The sequence below is a fragment of the Heliangelus exortis genome, chromosome 2 (assembly GCF_036169615.1).
Source record: "Heliangelus exortis chromosome 2, bHelExo1.hap1, whole genome shotgun sequence".
Classification (NCBI taxonomy): Eukaryota; Metazoa; Chordata; class Aves; order Apodiformes; family Trochilidae; genus Heliangelus; species Heliangelus exortis.
In genome coordinates, this window is record NC_092423.1 from 149626039 (window position 1) to 149645477 (window position 19439).

A 19439-nucleotide genomic window follows, 5' to 3' on the forward strand; every position below is an offset into this window, starting at 1 on the left:
CCTAATATCATGTCACATGAAAAAAAAAAGTCTTTGCTAAATGGCAAATCTTACTGGTGGTCAGGAAAGCACTTCCACACCTGTAGCCACAAGGCAGACCCCAGAGGAAGCTTCTTCCATCACTCATAAAATCACAGATGTGAGGCTGGAAGGGACCTCAAGGATCATCTGCTCCAACCCTTCTAATATTATTGTTTATATGAAATGTCTCAGCACCCCACTGAGCTGAGACTTCAAACTTTCCAGAGGGGAGAAATCCAAAATTTCCCCTGGGAGACCATTCCAACGTCTGACTGTCCACAGAGTGCAAGAAACTTCCTCTGGTGTCCCATTGGAATCTTCCAGGAGCAACTCGTGCCCATTGTCCCTTGTCTTATCCATGTGACTCCTTGTAAATAGGGAGTTTCCATCTCTTTGTAGTTGCCCTTTAAGTCCTGGAACATTGTAATAAGGTCTCACCTAAGCCTCCTCTACTCAAGGCTGACCAAATCCAGTTTTCTCATTTCCTCAGTCGTTTACCTGCTGCAGCTCCACCCAAGAGCAATGCTGAGAATGTAGAGAGAAGGAGGCCAGTGGAATTTTTTCATCACTGTGACACGAGCTGTTATTACTGCTTTACCTGCAAAATAAATTTGTAGTCCCAATGACTGGAGTCCTCATCTATGAGCTAACAAAATTCAGGGCCAGCCACACCCTCAGGTGCTGAGGTGTTCTCAAAAAATGAAGATACTTTGAGGGCAGAAAAAAAAAAAAAAAAAAAAAAAAAAAAATTAAAAAATCACAGAATTATAGAATTTTTTTGTTTGGAAGGGATCTTAAAGACCATAAAATCCCAATCCCCTTGCTATGACCAGGGACACCTTCTTCCAAACCAGGTTGCTCCAAGCCCCATCCTTCCTGGCCTGAGACACACTCAGGAATGGGGCATCCACAGCTTCTCTGGACAACCTGGGACAAGGTCTCACCGGCCTCATGCTAAAGAATTTCTTCCTAATATCTACTCTAAATCTCCCCTCTTTCAGTTTAGAAATTTGCCTTATCACTGCAGTCCTGAAAAAAAGCCTTTCCCCAACTTTTTTTTTTTTGGCCCCCTTTTTATATACTGAAAGGCTGCTATAGGGTGTCCCTGGAACCTTCTCTGCTCCAGGCTGAACAACCCCAAAACTCTGCAGACCAAAAAAATACCTGAGCCATGGCAGTGTCCTGTCACTGAGTATAATCTCAAAAACATCTAGAATGAGCTGCTCTTCTGAGACATTCTACCCCAAACTCATTTTAAAACCCATTCCTAGCACCTCATACAAAGAAATTTCCCCTTCCCCTGGCCACTCAGCTCCTTCTCAGAGATCTTTTTGTGGGGACTTTGTATCTCCCAAGCCAGCAAACACCAGAGAGGGATGCACCCCAAAAATACACACAGTGACTGCAGGTGACTGAGTCATGAGAGGTGAAAGGTGTTTTTCAGAGGCAATGAAGTGAAACAGGGAATCCACACAGGGTTTATGATGAGCCTTTTGTCTCAAGCAGTTCTGATGAATTGTTCCTCTGTCTGCCTGACAGCAAAAAGAATGACATCAGGTGATTCACTCCAGAAGCATCCGTGTTTGAGAAGTAAATCAGATGACTCCTACTTGGGATTTTGTGTCCTGCTTCAGTCTGCTTGGGACTGTGCAAAGTTTTGGAGGTTTTCTGCCTCTGCTGGGAAGTGCTGCTCCCACAGCTTTTGGCCCTGGCCACAGAGATCCCAAATGGATTTTTGTGATGCTCTTCTTGTTGTTGTGCTGGAGACCCAAAGAAACATGCACCATGAGCTATTCTTAGGATCCAACAAAGTTTATTACTTAAATCAGCTCATGGTAAGGCAGCTGCACCTCGTGATGGGCAGTTTGGCCAAGATGAAGCAGTAAAATGAAGGACAAGCTTCCTGAGGCTGGTTCCTCCAGCCCAAGGCACTGCTGATGGTATTGAAGGGTTGGCAAAGTGATGTCAATCACTTCCCTGCTCACTTTTAGTCCCTGGTTTTGCCAAAGGCAAATGAGTCACTGGGGAGAACTCCATCCCCTTTCCCCTGTTCTCTGCACAACCCAATCCTAGTTGATAAAAATAGTTGATAAACCTCCCTGCTAAGTTCCAGACCCTTCAACTCATCAATGTTTGCTTGTTGTTCACTGCTGCTCCACTGCAGAAAGCTGCTTAGAGACTGACAGTGCCATCAGCTGGTCAAGATGGGGACCAAGATATTGAAGACTCCCGACCTCCAGCAGCCCCCCCTGAATCTTCCCAGGACCTTGGCTTTAAATTCTCCAGCTTTCAGATGGAAAATCTCCTGGCCACAAGATCCTCTCAGGTGCCAGAGCATGCACAGGTTGCAAAGAACTTCACACATGGTTTGCAACAGGGACAGAAAGAGGAATCACAACTTAGCAATGAATAAAATTGATTTTCATTGAAGGACACATCCAGGCTATGTCTACACTGGTCTTTAAAAGGGTTCAGGATTAATTTTCTGATCCTGACAACTGTGACAGCTCATGCCTGCAAATCTGAACTTTCTTATCCCTCCAATTAGAACATCCTCACTGTAAACATCCTTGACCCATGCTATGCTTCAGATCCAATGGGTTTGATCCAATGAGTTTGGGACAGATCCAATGATTTTGGGCTGTAGAAGGGACCCTGCCCAAGAAGTCCTCAAGTCCATGGCAGGAGTGAGACAGGTTAAAGGACCTCTGCACCCCCTGACCTGTGGATATCCATCCCCTTGGGGTGCAAACCAGAACCACATGTTGGGTATTTTCATGTCTTCTGAAAATTCCTGGGGAACCTGTGTTCCCAAGGCTGGCAAACACAGCTGGCAAGGTGCTGCCTGAAGGGTTTGTCCTCAACCATGCACCTAGAAAAAGAAGAACCTGTAGATGTAGAGTCCTTGGCTCTGAACTCCTTTTATTTTGTCTCTCAGAGCACTGAACAGACCTCACTTCTGTTTCTAAAAATACAGTGGGGGTGGAGGATTTTCTCCCATGTGCAGGAGCACAGCTGCTCTTTAACCCAAAGGTTTGTGTGCTTAATCCAGAATTTAGGAGATGTGAACACAATTTTGTCCTTGGCTTGCAGAGGTTCAATTTGATGCACCTAGAAAAAGACGAACCTGTAGATGTAGAGTCCCTGGCCCTGGACTCTCTTTATTTTGTCTCTCAGCCATGCACCTAGAATAAAAAGAACCTGTAGATGATGTAGGGTCCTTGGCCCTGGAATCCCTTTATTTTTTCTCTCAGAGCACTGAACAGACCTCACTTTTGTTTCTAAAAATACAGTGGGGGTGGAGGATTTCCTCCCATGTGCAGGAGCACAGCTGCTCTTTAACCCAAAGGTTTGTGTGCTTAAGCCAGAATTTAGGAGATGTGAACACAATTTTGGCTTGGAAAGGTTTTATTTGATGAAACACTGGCCCAGGTTACCCAGATTAATCCCTGGAAGATTGGTTTGGACTGGGATCTGGGCAAGTTGGTCTGCTTGAAGGTGTCCCTGGGCATCACAGGGGGGCTGCAACCTTGAAAAGGTCCCTTCCAACCCAAATTATTCTATGGTTCTGTGATAATTTCCCACCTCACAGCCTCAAGCAGGGTGTACAAATAACCAAGGCAAGGGAAGCAAAGGGCAAGAGCTCTTTACAGATTAACTTAGTCAGAGCTGGGACTCTGGATCTCCCTTTGATACTCCCCTATGTGGACACCTCTGTGTTTTGTACCACACGGTCCCTGGAAGAAAGGTTTAAAGAGCTCCTAGGGGAAGGGTGCTCACCAAGTCACGTTACACTTTCACCCTTCTCCCACCTCGTGAAATCTGCATTCCTTTCTGCCCAGTGGCAGGGTTTCATCAGGAGGGTGGGGAGCAGCTCCACCCAAACCAAGCTTTTAGTCCCAGTTATTAGCACACACCCGGGAGAGGTGGGAGCTTCGATTACCTGAACACATCACCAAACATCTCTGGAGCCATGGTCATGGATGAAATGGTTTCCCACCACTGAGTTACTGGGAAAAAAGGTAAAGCCCATAGTCACAGCCAGCCACATGGTCCCCAGCAAAAAAAAAATCCACCCTCCCTGAATCACAGGAGCAAAAGTCAAGTTGGTTCAGTAATGAGCTGTAGTTGACTCTTTTCCCGTGCTCCCCAAATCACCATGAGATCTGGAAACCTGGTGGCAGATTCCATCCTGAGAAGGAGCTCCCAAGAAAGGCCTTGGCATCCCATAGACTGATGCCAGAGTGTCAATCAGACACAGTTGTTTGATACTCATCTCATAACAGAGGGACTTAGGTCTGGGTCTGGAGTAGCTGTTGCTCCAAGCCAACGTGTAGTTCTGGGTTGGGCAATGCAGAGGAGAAGGGGTTAAATCAGAGGTGGCTTCAAGAAAGACCACTGGAAGGTTTAGAATCCTGGAATGGATTTGTTTTGATTGGGAAAGACCTTTAAGATCATCAGGTCCAGTTGTTAACCCAGGACTTCCAAGGCTATCACCAAACCGTGGTGAGCTGGTGAGTAAAACCCCAGTGATGCCCAAGGGAAGAAGAGGAGGGAAAGCCTGAAATTAAAGCTCTGGCAGAGAGATCTGTCAAGGCAGGATTGCTCAAAGAGCCCACCAAAATCCATCAAAGGAAGATCTGAGACAAACTGCATCTCCATGGGGGAGAACAGAGTTGCAATAGGGAGAAGTTAAGTTGAGTAGAGAGGTTTAATGACAGCTGAATAGCTGCATAAATCAGAGTAAAAATACCTTACACAGGGTTTATTTTACACATGGCTGGGAACTGATCACTTCTTGAGGCTTGGCATGGGCTCTGTGGCATAGAACATCACTACTAAATTTGGTTCCTTTTCCATTCAAACAAGGCTGAACTCTCACAGAAGTGAGGTCAGATCATTACAAAGCACTTCACCCTCTTGCCTCTGAACACTGAATTTACATCACCTGCCTTTCCTTGCATGGGTGATAAGCAGAGAGAGTTTCTATCTGCCTGGATTACCTTCTAAATAAAAGACAGCCTCCCAGGGACAGGCTGAGAGTGGGCTTGGACAGATAGCACTGAAAATTCAGTGAGGCTTTTGGCACACAAACCTTTCTCCCTACACACCCTGCCTCATTTATATTCTCAGATCTTCCAACCTGAAAGGAGACTTCAAGTGGAGTCCCTTATGGCTCCTGTCAGTCACTGCTGAAAACTTTTCTAGGGGTTTATTCCACCACTGACAAAGACAGATGGGGATTTAGGTCCTCCTGAGTCCTCTGAGCTGTCTCAGGCTGTCCTAACTGCTTTATGAAATCACTTTTTTCCCCATATTTAGCATGTTCCATCCTAAAGCAGGTGGGATTTCTACTCTAGCTTTGCTTTTAAAAGTGACCCAAATTTTTCTGGCATTGAAGACCCTACTGCAAGTCTGATTTAACTCATGCTGGTCCTCAGCTCCAGTCCAGTGGGACATTTGTTTTAGCTTAAGGAGTTTTTCTTTCTGTAGCACTGTTTTTGATGTAATTTTGGGGAAAAGTAATATCTCCACTCAACCTCTGTTCTGTCAGATTAAGAGGCCAAAGTTTTCCTGGGTCACCTTTTGGAGTGCATCCTCTTCTCCCCATCTTTCCATTAGTTTCCATCTGCTTTTTTTTTTCCCATCAGGATCCCATTTCTTCTTGGCAGGGGCAATAAAATTCCACATGAGGAGCCACCAAAGTTCTAGCACTTCCGTAATCACCCCACTACCAGCCTCCTTTACACCCCAAAACACAGCTTGACATCCCCTGTGATTGCTTGGGTTTGGGTTTGTTTTTCAGGGCTCCATGTCATTGGAGGCCCCTGCTTCTCTTTAGCTCAATTAATACCCATGGATATCCCTCTTCCTCCCCAATTTTCCTGGCATATTCCAAACTTCTCTCTCCCTGCCACTTCTGCACATTCAGTCTGCAGGAGCTTTAACAACCCCAACTCTGGTGGTTTCCTGATGCTCTTAGAGCCAGATCTCAAATCTTTTCAAGCCATTAGGTAGAATTTAGTGGTTTTACATTGGCCAACCCATGCTCATCTCCTGCCCAGACACTGCAGGGATGGGCACACTCCACCAAGCTGGACAGACTCATTTGGTTCCCAATTTCCATCACAATTCCTTCAACCACCTTGATTTATTTCAAGGCTTTTTCTCTCGAGGCTCTCAAGTACGAGCAGAGCATCACAACATTCCTGTGGGGACATCTCCACCCCATCTGCCAAGCAACCTTGGAGTCTTGTGAATGCCAGGGTGCCAACCCCCCTGTGCTTACATCTTGAGGCATCCCCTCTTAAAGCTGAAAGCACTGGATCTTTTCCAGTTTCATGGCTATTAATGAAGACAATCCTCAAATCTGCCTTGAATTACAAGAAAGGATCTGGATGTAACCAGGTCTGGTGGCTTTCCCAGAGCAGTTGTTCCTATATACTCAGGGAGGTTTGTTTGCACAGGGTTTTCTTTATGCACCTGGTCCCTGACAGCCCAGCAAGATAAAATAAAGATAAAATGATGGTTTTCACTCCCCCAGCTGAGAGAGCATGAAGTTCCCATCTTTCCCTCCCTTTCCCACGGATCCTGCTGCCCCAGGTTTTGTGTCATCCGTGACCACAGAAAATTTGATTAGCAATGCTTCTCAGGTTACTGAGAAGCCTTGGAGGAGCAACACTCCTCCAAATCCCCAAAAAACCCCAATCTCAAATTGGGAAGAAGGATCAGCTGCTGGGAATGGCAGCAATGCCCATGCACCTGGCTGCCATGAGCCCTTGCCAAGTAAACCCTTAGTAATTAATTAAATCAGCTTTGCACCTTGTCTCCAGCCCTGAAGTCTCCAAGTTTCCTTCACAAACTTTTCTCCTGTCTCCTGGCCAGATGTTTCATGGGAAACTGCATCCTGCTGGGCTTTGGCACCCTGGATCTCCACAAAACCAATGAAAAGTTTAGCATCTTTTCCTAGGAAACAAAACCCACCATTGGCTCAGTCAAAAGGGCAAAACATTTCTTCTTTCCTGGTTGCATTTTAAGCTCTTTTCACAAATATTTTCCAAGACAAACACATATATTTGGGAAGGGTTGCTTTCAAATGCATGGAATGTTCCATCGGGAAGGTACTGCAGCAGGGAAGTTGATCCATTTCTTGAGTTTACTTCCCAGATTTAGAATAAAATCTGGGAAATAGTAGAAAACTTTGCAAAAAAAAAAAAAAAAAAAAAAAAAGGCACAGCACCCTGTTCTGCCAACATGACCCCTGAAACAAAATTACAGCTCCACATCCCAGACTTGGAAGCAGCATCTCCCACGTTCACCTTCACTGCCTCCCATGCTCAGCACCAGGGCTCAGTTCATAATTAAGCCCCTGGGAGACAGAAACCAGGATTGATTTGCACTGGATTTGGAAAAACAGACATGTTTTGGGCAAACCCAGCCACGTCAGGTCCCTGCCTGCCATCTCAGAGGGCAAGAGGCATGAAAAATGATGGTGAAGGCTTTTGTGAGGTTAAGCCCAATGTGTGTGGAAGCCCAGCCTGCTGCCTCTTGCATCTTGCCAGTTTGTTACCCAATGCCAGGCTCATGCCACAACTCAGCTCTCAGCTTGCAGAGCCAGATCTGAAGGAACAAACATACCTTGTCACATTCCCTATCCCAGAGCTGTCACGGGGCCACCCCTTGCAGGGTTCAAGCTGTGTTTTTTTGCCTTTTCCATGGGACCAGCCTCAGGACACAAACCCAAAGAAGAGACGTCTGCTGGTGGAGGTGACATCACCTTCTGGGGGAACTTGTTCCTCTACAAATCCCAATCCAGACTGGAGCTGGGCTTTCCCCTGATCACCCCCGCCCACAGGATCACCAGGAGGAGGTGGGAGAAGATATAAAGCTCCCTGGGAGCCACCTTCCCTTACTGCCTCAGCTCTACAGTTCTGCTCTCAAGATGAAGTCACTTCTGCTGCGATTCCTGCTTGGCCTGGCATCCGTAGAGTTGGGTAAGACAATTCCTGGGAAATGCCTGGGAGGGGAAAGGAATCAATAAGGGATGAATTGATAATCCCCAAGCAGGGGGAATAATATTTTTCTGTGTTAAGAAGATCAGTGAAGGGAAAGGGGACAAATCCCTGGTGGGGAGAGCCATGACACCTGATGGGCAGCAATGGTCGGACCCATGGGTGGTTGCTTGTCACTTGTCCCTTCTCCTTCTGCATTCCAGGATGGAGAGGACTGACATGGTGCTTTGGAAGCCTGAGGTGTGAATGAAAGCCACACGACACAGGGCAGCCCAAGTATGGGCAAGGATTTAAACCCACAGCCTCTACTTAAGGTGCCAAGGTGTCCCCTCAGGGATGGGTTCTGTTCATCCTGGGCTCCTGCCACCTCTGCACCAACCACTGGGTTTTAACCTACAGGTCATGGACCTCAGAGATCCTCAGGCTGCTTTCATGGGACTCTGAAAGATCTGAAAGGAAAGGCAGGGGTTGAACATCTCCAGCTACAAGGAGAACATCCCAAGAGTTGCAAGTAGAAGGCTGTAAGACACACAGCTTGCAGTTATGCATGGAAGTCTTTTAGGTCTCTTCTTCTTCTTCAGGCTGCATTCATTTTTTTTTTATTTATTTTTTTTTTTTAACCCACTCTACCCTCCTTTCCCTTTCTTCCTGTCTCTAAAGGAAAACCAAGTGCTGGTTGAAGGAGATGCTCTGATCCAAACCCACCACAGGGCGAAATCAGGACAGGGGTGGTTACTTCTGTACAGTTACTCCATTCTTCTACTTCTCAGCACCTATTGGGTGGTTTGGGTTGAGTTTTTTTTTCTTTGTTTCAAGTGTCACGCTGTGCATTTCTTTTCTTTCTTCTGGGTCCAAGTCCTGCCCTGGATTTAATGAGGTTGCTGAGGAACTGACAGAGGAGGTTTCCCCCCAAGAGGTCTGGGAGCCCTTTCTGGAAACAGGAAGGCATCATCATGGCTTTATAGTTGAGACAGAGGGAGAAATGAATTTTTCTGGGATGATCTGGTGGGAAGCAGCTCATCAAGGCACAGCTGAGGGATGTGTCTGGGACCATTCATCTTCCAGAGTTTTGGTATCAAGGGGTAGAAGGTACTGTGGGACAGTGATGAATGGTGAATTCTTGGCCTCAAAATAGGACACAGAACTATCTTTTATGTTCAGTTTTCTTCTTTGGTCCTCATGGCTTCAAGCTTTTCTCTTCCACTTCACCTTCCCAACAAACCCAGTGTCCTCTTAGTGCCCCACCTGGCCTCAGGGAGAGATGAGGAGACGGGATTTTTTTTCTTTAAATCTCCACTTAACTGGAAGCAACTCCCCCCAAAACCCATGGCATGGCCCTGCTCACCCATCGGAATGCTGAGGTTCAGAAAGTAGCTCAACCCAAATGGTTCTGGTTATTTTCTCAGGTGTTTTCAAGCTTCCTTCCCCATGCATTACCCAGACCTGCAGACCCACACCCATCCATTTATTTGTCACATTGACAATGTTGTGTTGTCTCAGTGGGCAATACCTGGTAAAAAAAAAAAAAGATAAAACAACCTCACCTGGGTCATTTGGAAGGGATTTACTGAGGTCTTCAGTTCGAGTAAAAAGGGACAATTCAAATGCATCTCTTTTGCAAAGGATATGGCCACAAGAGCACTGCTCACGTAAAAAAAAATCATTTCTACCCCAGCAAAAAGTCAAAGGAAGGTTTTGTGTTCTGTAGGCTTTCTTGCACAGCTTAATTCTCCAAAGGAGATGCTATGAGAAGGAGACACCCTGAAAATTTATCCCAGTGTCAGACATCCAAACAGCTCCCTCCAAAAATATTTATCCTTATCACAAAGTCCCAGAAGTTTCATTCTTCAGTCTTTCTGCAATTTTACCAATAGATGGCAGTGGACTCATTTGGGTGGTTCTTGGCTGCTGTGTGTTGGTAGAAAGCACAGAAAATAAAAAATAGGAACCAGGCTGGTTTCGGGCATCAAACTACAGCATGACTCGGAACACTGGGAACACTGGGAACACTCAGTATCTGATGGCTGTAGACCAACAGGTCTTGTTCTGAGACTTTTGAGCAAGTGCTGTGATCAATGTTTGGATATGTAAAGATGTCCTTGTGTCAGCAGGAAGAGTTTTGGAGCATCCTCTCTCTTAAAAAGCAGCAGTAGCCCCAGCTGGAAGTGCTTTTTAGGCCACATTCAGCTGGTGGGAGGTGTGGCACAGCACTGAATTTTAAATTCTGCTCCCAGCTCTGCAGAAAGTCCTCTAAAAGAGCATGAAGGAGCTGTCAGAGTGGGTGGAGGGATGGGGGAACTCTCAGTGTTTTGGTGCTGGTGAAAGCTCTCAAGAGAAAGAGTGCTCAGAGGATGCTGTAAGAGATGCTGAAGCAATAGGTCCCTCTAGATCTTTGTTTTGGGCTACTGAGCCCTCAAGGTAGGGATGATGTTCAATTCCCACCCCAGAATCATTGTCCTTTGGTGTTGGGGTTTGGCCTTTCCCCCTGACATCAATCATAGAATCTTAGAAGATCAGGTTGGAAGGGACCTCAAGGATCTTTTGGTCCAACCCTTCTAATATTATTTTTATATGAGATGTCTCAGCACCCTGTGGAGCTGAGACTTCAAACTTTCCAAAGTGGAGGAATCCACCACTTCCCCTGGGAGACCATTCCAATGTCTGAGTGTCCTCAGAGAGAAAAAAATTTTCCTTTTGTGTTCAAACAGAACCTTGCTTTGCCATTGCCTCCAGGTGTGCTTAGATTCTGAGACCACTGAGTCTGGGTCAAGGGGGAACCTCTGACCATCATGTAGCCCTCATCAGAGGGCAGAGAAGATGCAAACTTGGTGTCTGCCTTCACTTCTGCAACCACCTCAGCCCCATTCTCTTCCCTTCTTTAGCCTACTCCTTACGATGCTACACGTGCAAGGAACCCACTGACATTGCTGAGTGTAGAAAACCCACCCTGTGCCCTCCAAAAGCCACTGTGTGCACAACAACGCTGCTTTCTGTAGACTCAGGTAAGTTCCTTTCTTTGCTTGGGAAGGTTTGTGAAGAGAGGTGGATCCTTCGTGGACCAAATTCCCTCCTGAACTTGGAATCATAGAACTGCCAAATCATGGAGCTGTCAAATCGTGGAACTTTTGAATCATAAAACAGTTTGGGACAGAAGGAACCTTTGAAAGGGATCCAGTCCCAACCCCTCTGCCCATGGGCAGGGTAAACTCAACTAAATCTGGTTTCTCAGGGTCACATCCTTCCTGGCCTTCAACAAACTCAGGGATGGGGCAGCCACAGCTTCTCTGGGCAACCTGGAACAAGGTCTCACCAGCCTCATGCTAAAGAATTTTTTACTAATATCTACTCTAAATCTCCCCTCTTTCAGTTTAAAAACTTTCCTTATCACTACAGGTCCTGAAAAAAAGCCTTTCCCCATAGTTTTGTTGGTCCCTTTTATACATACTGGAAGGCTGCTATGGGGTGTCCCTGGAACCTTCTCTTCTCCAGGCTGAACAACCCCAAAACTCTGCAGACCAAAAAAATACCTGAGCCATGGCAGTGTCCTGTCACTGAGTATAATCTCAAAAACATCTAGAATGAGCTGCTCTTCTGAGACATTCTACCCCAAACTCATTTTAAAACCCATTCCTAGCACCTCATACAAAGAAATTTCCCCTTCCCCTGGCCACTCAGCTCCTTCTCAGAGATCTTTTTGTGGGGACTTTGTATCTCCCAAGCCAGCAAACACCAGAGAGGGATGCACCCCAAAAATACACACAGTGACTGCAGGTGACTGAGTCATGAGAGGTGAAAGGTGTTTTTCAGAGGCAATGAAGTGAAACAGGGAATTCACACAGGGTTTATGATGAGCCTTTTGCCTCAAAATCTACCAGCTCTCTGGGAAACCTGGGCCAGTGTTTCACCACCATGAGTGTAAAGAATTTTTTTCTAATAGCTCATCTACCTCCACCCTCTTTTAGCTTAGAACCCTTGTCCTAATTCTCCTGCTCACACATCTGTCCCCATCTTTCTTATGGGCTCCCTTTATGTATTAAAAGGCCCCAAGAAGATCAGCCTGGAGCCTTCTCTTCTCCAGGTTGAACAAACCCAGTTCTCCCAGTCTGTCTTCATGGCTCCAGCCCTGTGATCACCTTCATGTCCATCTACTTGTCCCTCTCTAACAATCCCATGTTTTTCATGTGCTAAGATCTCCAGAATAGAGCAGAGGGACAGAATTACCTCCCCCAATCCACTGCCCATGCTTCCCTATCCCCCTCCCAGTCCCAGCTTGGATTATCTTTTAACTTCCCTTTGATAATCCAGGTCGAGTTATCCAATTTTAGAGTGGGAAAGAGAGAAATGCATCAAATTCAGACACTTGTAGTGAAGCTCTGTCTTTTTTTGTAGACACTTTCACGTGGCACCTGCTGTCTCACCGGTGGCCATGATAACATTATTCCAGTTTTTCTTGGTACTGCCACTCCCATGCTGAACCATTCCAGGAGGAACTCACTCAAAAAAACCACTCAGGGACTTATGTCTGGAAAAAAAATGGAAAAAAATTTAGAAAGAGCAGAAAGGAGAGAGGGAGACAGCAGGGAGAACCAGAGCTGGTTCTCCTTTGGAGGAGCTGTAAGACTTGGGGTTTCTTTTTTTGCCCTGTCTTCTGTAAAACTAGATGGGGTCAAGCCTACAAAGAGCTGGGTTACAAGCCCCTGTGGATTAGAGATGCTCAACCCTTTATTTACCTAGAAATACTTCATTTTTCATCCCCTTCCACTGAGTAAAGTCAATGCTTCTCCATTCCAGTTGCCTGCACCTCCCTCTCCCATTCCTTCCTCTCATTCCTCCCCCTCTCTCCAATCTGTGTCTTTCAGGTTACCCATTTTTTGGCAACATCACAGTGATCAGGAGCTGTGAGGAGGAATGCATCTCTAACAATGGGATAGGGGCAACCAAACCCAAGTCCTGCTGCTACACTGACCTCTGCACTGATGACACCAGGAGCACCAACGGGGTGGGAAGCAGCTCTGCAGCTCTGGGGTTGATGTCCATGGCTGTTGGCATCCTCCTCCAGTGTGCTCTCTAATGCCCAAACATCTTCACTCCTCCCTCTGCCAAGCTGCCTTGTGAATTCTTAGATGCCTTGGAAAAAAAACCTTCTTCCCTGATGTGTGGCTTCACCCATCTTCAGAGCTGGGAATTCCAGAGGATTCAAGCTGAGAGTTTGGGCGCCTGGACCTAAAACTCTCCAGTTCCCATTTGCCAGATGCTCAGCAGATGTTCCTCACCTTTCAGCTGCTTCTGTCCCCCAGGATCCACATCTCACCCTGCAGTTTTCCTCTGGGGGGAGAAGCAGGGGGTGCTCTGGGGTCAGCAAGAGCTGGGGCTGTGTGCACACTGGCAGTGGACAATGATTTTTTTGGGTTTTTTTGTCCCCAAGTCTCAAGATTCTATGCAACGTTCATCCCTGGGTCTTTATTTTATTCCTCTGCACAACCCCCCAAAAATCCTGCAACCTTCTATTAGGGGCTTGGTTTATTTCCATTTTTAGAGCCATCTCCTGAGTCAGGGCAGCAGATGGATGCTCACGACTTTATCAGCAGGGTCTGGTTTGCAGTTGCAGTTGCACTTAAATCTCTCTAGAATAAGGTATGGAATGACCTCAGAAGGGCTCAGTCTTCATGTGTTGGGGTGGGATGTGTTTCTGGAAAGCTCAAAACATGCTCTGGACTACCAGGCCAGACCAGGTTAGACCCAAAATATCCAATTTGGGAGTTTGGCAAATCAAAACCTTCAGCAGCCTTTTGCTTGAGTTGCAAACAGAGCTCCTGGGTTTCTCTTCCCAGATATTTTCCAGCCCATTTTAAACAATTTCTTCTGTTATTCTGCCCTCCCCCATCCCTTCAGAGCAGGGAATGAAGGAAAAGAAAAGTGGTTTTCTCAGACCCTTCAACTCTGGTTGACACCTCCATCAGGTCACAGGTGGGGATTTGCTGTGTTCTCCTCTGGAGCAGCTGTAAGACTTGGGGTTGTTTGTTTTTTTTTTTTTTTGCCCAGTCTTCTGTAAAACTAGATGGGGTCAAAGCAGATGCAAATGTGCTCTGCTCACAACCCTCTGTGAGCAGGGGAGAGCCAGAGAAATTGCCATTTGCTGGGTTCCTCTTCCTCATCCAGAAGACAGCAAGAGCAAGGGCAAAGTGGAGCATCCCATGTACCATCCTTGTTCATTCATGCCATCCTTGCAACCTTCTTTAGAGTAAAGTCCATTTTAACTCTGTTTCCATAAGTTATCAGCCAGGAAACCAAAGGAATAAGGAGGGGAACACTTTTTTTTTTTTTTTCACCATTTAAACTTTGATAAGCCGTTGCATTCTTTGGCAGAAAGCTCCATGCAGGCTCAAGAAGAGGATGAGATTCTTTTTCTTCTGGAGTTGGAATGCTCTGTGCTTCACTAAAGCATCCTCAGCTTCCCTGAGACAGGATCTCAAGGATGAGGTCTACAGGAGGGAAAAAAAGGTCACTGAGAGGATGAAGACTGGGAACAACTCAAATGATAATATTACACCCAGCCTTGCAGACACAGAGCACCAACTTTTGCTTCCTACTCATCTGTTGTCTGCTCCAAAACCAGTCTGATGGCCTTTTCCATCCTGGATTCAAATTCTAGAGTAAGTCACAGTCCCCAGTGACATTTCCAGCCTGGCTGGAGGTTCCTGTGCTCTGCTCAACCTGGGCTGAACTTTTCCTCCATCCATTACACGTGCAGATGGGGCAGGGTCTGGATACAGAGGGACTGGGAGGGTGAGGGTTCCCTTCTGGGTGGGAATCTAGCAAATAAAGTTGGATCCTTCCAGTTTTTAGCCTGCAGCATCTTTCTTCTGTGCTCACCTTTTGCCCAAGGAGGGACCATGGAGCAACCCAGGCTCTGATTGTGTTTTTCTGCAGTTCCCAAATTGCCCTGTGCTAAAAAAAAGGGAAAACCTAATGAAGGGGAGAAGCAAAGAGCAAAAATAATCCTTGAAAGAGCTAGATTTAAGGTTATCCCTATAGGAGGAGGAGGGAGAGAAAGGTAAAGGATGATCCAGAGGTTACAGGAGGCTCAGCTGGAGCATGGACCAGGGGTTTGCTTGGCTCAGCCTCTTCTGCAGCAGGAAAAGAGCAAAGCTCAGCACAGCAAGGCAAGGAGAAGGCTGGGTGCAATCATTCAGCATTTTCTTTGTGCTGCAAAGATGCTGTGAGCAGGGACCACTTCCCTCCTGGTGTCCCCAGTGTTGGCTGGGAGGATCCTGTACCACACTCTGGGACTTGGCTCTTAATGTAGTTCCTTCACCAGAACAAGGAGTTTTTCCTGCAGTCAAATCAGGGTCAAAGGCAGGGTTTAGCTTTAAAAAACCCTTCTAATATGTTTGTAGATGAGGTGAGGTGAAAAGCCCTTCACACAGAGCATCTGGGCTACAAAATGTCCTTTTGCATTAATCTCTTCACACTGCATCAGCTGTAAGCCTCTGGCTGGACCTTGGCCACAGGGAGCCCTTGCAAAGTTTCATTTGCTGTTGGTTTTTGCTTCTTGCTTTGATTTCATCTTGCTCATTGGTCCTTAGAAATGAAGCCCAGCAAGTTCCACTGCCCCAGAAAATGCCAGGAGAATCAAAGGGCTTGGCAGACTTTTGCATCACTGGGTCAAGTGGACACACAGAGGGAGAAGTTTAAATATAGGCTGAATGAAATAGAACAAAAAGAGAGAGATGTGTCTCCAAAGAGCCAGAAAAAGCTTTGCAGCCTCTCAGCCCTGCAAAGTGAAGCTTCACAGCAAGCAGGATTTAGAGCTGCTGTTGCTGTGCTGAAGGATTTTACCTTCTCCTCTCAGGGCTTCTTTCCAGGAGTCATTCTGTGCACCTCTGGACACCTTCTCTCCAGAACTGAGGGTGCTCTTCAGTGCCTCATGTTTTATCTGGTCAAGAAGTTGCCTTTTCCATCACCTTTCATCCTTTCTGTAAATGTAGGCCAGCCCTCTAGGTGTGAAGCTCTACAGATGTGCAGCCCTCCAGATGTGCAGCCCTGATCTGCATCACCCACTTCCAGCTGCAAATCTGGTTTTGCCCCTATAGAGTGGAAAGAGCATGACAGAGATTAAACTATCAGGGAGGTTTTCCAGACCCAGATTGCTGAGGATCTATAAATTGTTGACTCCCACCTCCAGGCAACTATCAGGTTTGTAAGTTTGCCTGGCATGGCCTTTCCTCCTGGGCTCTGCAAGTCTTGAAAGTGGAGTAAATCTTTCAAAAGTTCCTCCTCTGTCAGGGTTTAACACTGGCCCAGCAATTAAACCAAATACCAGATGCTCCCTGTTAATCCCCTCCCCTCCCTGATAAAGGAAGGAGAGAGAAGAAGGGAGAGAGACTGGTGGGTTGGAAACTAAACTACACAGCTTTAATGGAACAGGAATGAGAAATAGGAAAAATGACTAAATCTATACAAATATCCAGGGAAATTGATCTCAGGTTCCTCCCCCCTTTCCCCCAGTAACTCTCCCATCCCCACCCAGGCTGCAGGGCAGCCCTGGGAAAGTCCAGGCTGGACTCCTGGGCTCAGCAGCAGTGGGGAGCTGGAGGCAGGAACACACAGATTCAGGCTGGCATGGATCAGGAGCACAGGCAGAGGAAGGGATGGAATCCTCCCAGGATGCTGAAGGAAACAGGGAGAGGGGAAGAAGGGGAAGCAGGAAGGGCTTTGCCCCTGGTGATCCCTCCAATTTCTCCTGAGGATGAGGTGGATGGGATGGAATCCTCTGTTTGGTCAATTCTGGCCATTTCTCTTGTCTGTTCCTCCCCAAAGGAGGGCTGCAGCTGGGACCTCTTGCCTCCTTTTCTCCTTCCAGAGGGCCAAATGTTCCTCAGAGCTGAGCAGTGGCCTTGGTTCTGCACCCCATTCTCCAGCTGGAACTCTAAACATCGAGTGGGATCAGTCCCAGCAGCAGCCACTGCCTGAGAAACTTGCTGTTCATTTCAGCAAGTGCAGCTCCTTCCAAGAGACTCAGCTGAAAGCAAAAGTCCAAGACAGAAAATCCCCTTTATCCTGACCCAAACTGGGACAAAGTGACAGCCAAGTGTCAAGTGAGAAACTCCAGGAGTTGTTTTGCTGCTTAATTCCTTTTAATTATATATATTTGGTCATCTTTGGAATGGAGAGAGGGGGAAAAACCCAGAGAGACTTCTTGGGAGATGCCTTAATCCAGGTTAGTGTGAAAGAAACAGAGAGGAGAATAGGGCTCAGTGGCTAAGGTGGTGTAGGACTGGCAGCTGGATTCAATGATTTTGAAGGTCCTTTCCAACCATGAAAATTCAAATAAATTCAAATAAAATCAGAAATTATTGCAAAACTCTGAGAGGAGATAAAAGAGGGTACAATTGGAGCCCAGACATTTAATGTAATCGAATGCAAAAAGAACTTGTAGTTCTTGCTAAAAATACCTATCTGGAATATAAATATACATTAGCATGTAGCTGCAAGGCTTCTGGAGATAGCTACCAGGGTCTTATATTTACAGATAGGGTTTTAAATGTTTAATACTGCATGTTCAAAAGGAAGACACTTCATCTGAAGTAGTTATTAATTATAGAACAGGCTTGGCAGGACTGAAGTGCAGCAGGAATTTTATCATTTCCAATATCACTCTCAAATTATTTCTCATCTAAAACCTATCATCTACACCTTTTTTTTTTTTTTTTTTTTCCCTCTTAAAATAGATCTTTTTTTCCATACTAGGCTATAGATAACTTGGAACAGCTGCCTCTGACATCCCTGCATGTCCTCTCTGGGATGTCTTCATTGCTCTCCTGCACATCTCTCCCATCCCTGGTTCTAGGGACTCTTTATTCTGCCCAGCCCCAAGTCTGAGAAAAAGGCAATTCCTCTAAAAATGAGGTGAAAGGAAATTTTAGGGTGTCTGAAGCAGCTACATTGAGGGGGGAGAGCAGGAGGTATGAGCATCATGGTTGGTACCTCAATATAGAGAAGTCATCCAGGGTCACTTGAACTCAAGAGGGATGCTCAGAATATTGTAAAAGGATGGGGCAGGTGACCTGTGTGAGCTTTATCTGTCTTCCCAGCAAACCTTCAGCCCCATTCCCTGGGGCTCCAGTCTCCAGTTTGTTGTGAGGTGTAAAAAAAAACCCTACAGGATGTGTCAATTTATTATCTTGTGCCCTATTTGAGGCTGATCTGGCTCCTGATCCCCTCTGCTAGTCAGCCCCTATTAAGCAGACTGGGATTGTCACATAGGTTCAGGCACTGCCCTGCAAGACATGACTGAGCTGTAAGTTTCTGAAAACACTTAATAAATGGAGATAAGGACATTGGGCCTTGGGGTGAACCCATTTTCCACAAGTCCTTTGGGACCATGTTGCTGAAATCCGTGTTGATGCATTAAAGGCAACCAAAAGCCAGAACTTATAGAATTCATGCCCCAAAAATTTGAAGCAGAAGACTACCTGCTCCCTTTGGTCAGGAGGTCTCTAAATCCAAGGCATGAACATATTTTTCAGCTTGTTCCTCTGCATTGTAAGGGTAATTTTAGGTGCCCTCTGTCACATCAGTGACAGCACTGAAGCTTTGATAACTTTTTTTTTAACACACAACCTTGCCCTGGACCAGTGTTTGGAGCAGCAGAGCTCACTCCTGCCTTCTTGTCAGCTGTGGCTGGGACGAGCATGAGGATCCATCCCTTCATCTCCTTGCAAAAGAAATTCCTTCCAATCAGCTGGGAATGATGAAAGACTGTGTGAAAAAAAGGAGTCGAAGTGTGTCAGGGTTTGAAACTGCCCTGGCAATTAAACCAAAAAACAGATGCTCCCTGTTAATCCCCCTCCCTGATAAAGAAAGGAGAGAGAATAAGGGAGAGAGACTGATGGGTTGGAAACTAAACTACACAGCTTTAAGGAAACAGGAATGAGAAATAGGAAAAATGACTAAATCTATAGAAATATCCAGGAAAATGGATCCCAGGTCCCTTCCCCTTTCCCCCAATAACTCTCCCATCCCCACCCAGGCTGCAGGGCAGCCCTGGGAAAGTCCAGGCTGGACTCCTGGGCTCAGCAGCAGTGGGGAGCTGGAGGCAGGAACACACAGATTCAGGCTGGCATGGATCAGGAGCACAGGCAGAGGAAGGGATGGAATCCTCCCAGGATGCCCAAGCAAACAGGCACAGGGGAAGAAGGGGAAGCAGGAAGGGCTTTGCCCCTGGTGATCCCTCCAATTTCTCCTGAGGATGAGGTGGATGGGATGGAATCCTCTGTTTGGTCAATTCTGGCCATTTCTCTTGTCTGTTCCTCCCCAAAGGAGGGCTGCAGGTGGGACCTCTTGCCTCCTTTTCTCCTTCCAGAGGGCCAAATGTTCCTCAGAGCTGAGCAGTGGCCTTGGTTC

At 46.5% G+C, this 19439-nt stretch overlaps 1 protein-coding gene across 1 annotated transcript; it reads left to right on the forward strand.

Annotated features, from left to right (window-relative positions):
* Window positions 1–7772: 7772 nt before the first annotated feature.
* On the forward strand, window positions 7773–14871 carry LOC139793593 (secreted Ly-6/uPAR-related protein 1-like). Its single transcript, XM_071738515.1, has 3 exons — window positions 7773–8015; window positions 10916–11035; window positions 12893–14871. Exons 1-3 carry the CDS (start codon window positions 7964–7966, stop codon window positions 13102–13104), a joined length of 384 nt encoding a protein of 127 aa, XP_071594616.1. The 5' UTR covers window positions 7773–7963; the 3' UTR covers window positions 13105–14871.
* Window positions 14872–19439: the final 4568 nt, after the last annotated feature.

Bases quoted from the DNA above. Each gene is read 5' to 3' on its own strand.
- LOC139793593 (XM_071738515.1), top strand. From the start codon at position 7,964: ATGAAGTCACTTCTGCTGCGATTCCTGCTTGGCCTGGCATCCGTAGAG. The intron at 8,016-10,915 runs GTAAGACAATTC...TCCCTTCTTTAG, and splicing joins CCTGGCATCCGTAGAGTTGG to CCTACTCCTTACGATGCTAC. The intron at 11,036-12,892 runs GTAAGTTCCTTT...TGTGTCTTTCAG, and splicing joins GCTGCTTTCTGTAGACTCAG to GTTACCCATTTTTTGGCAAC.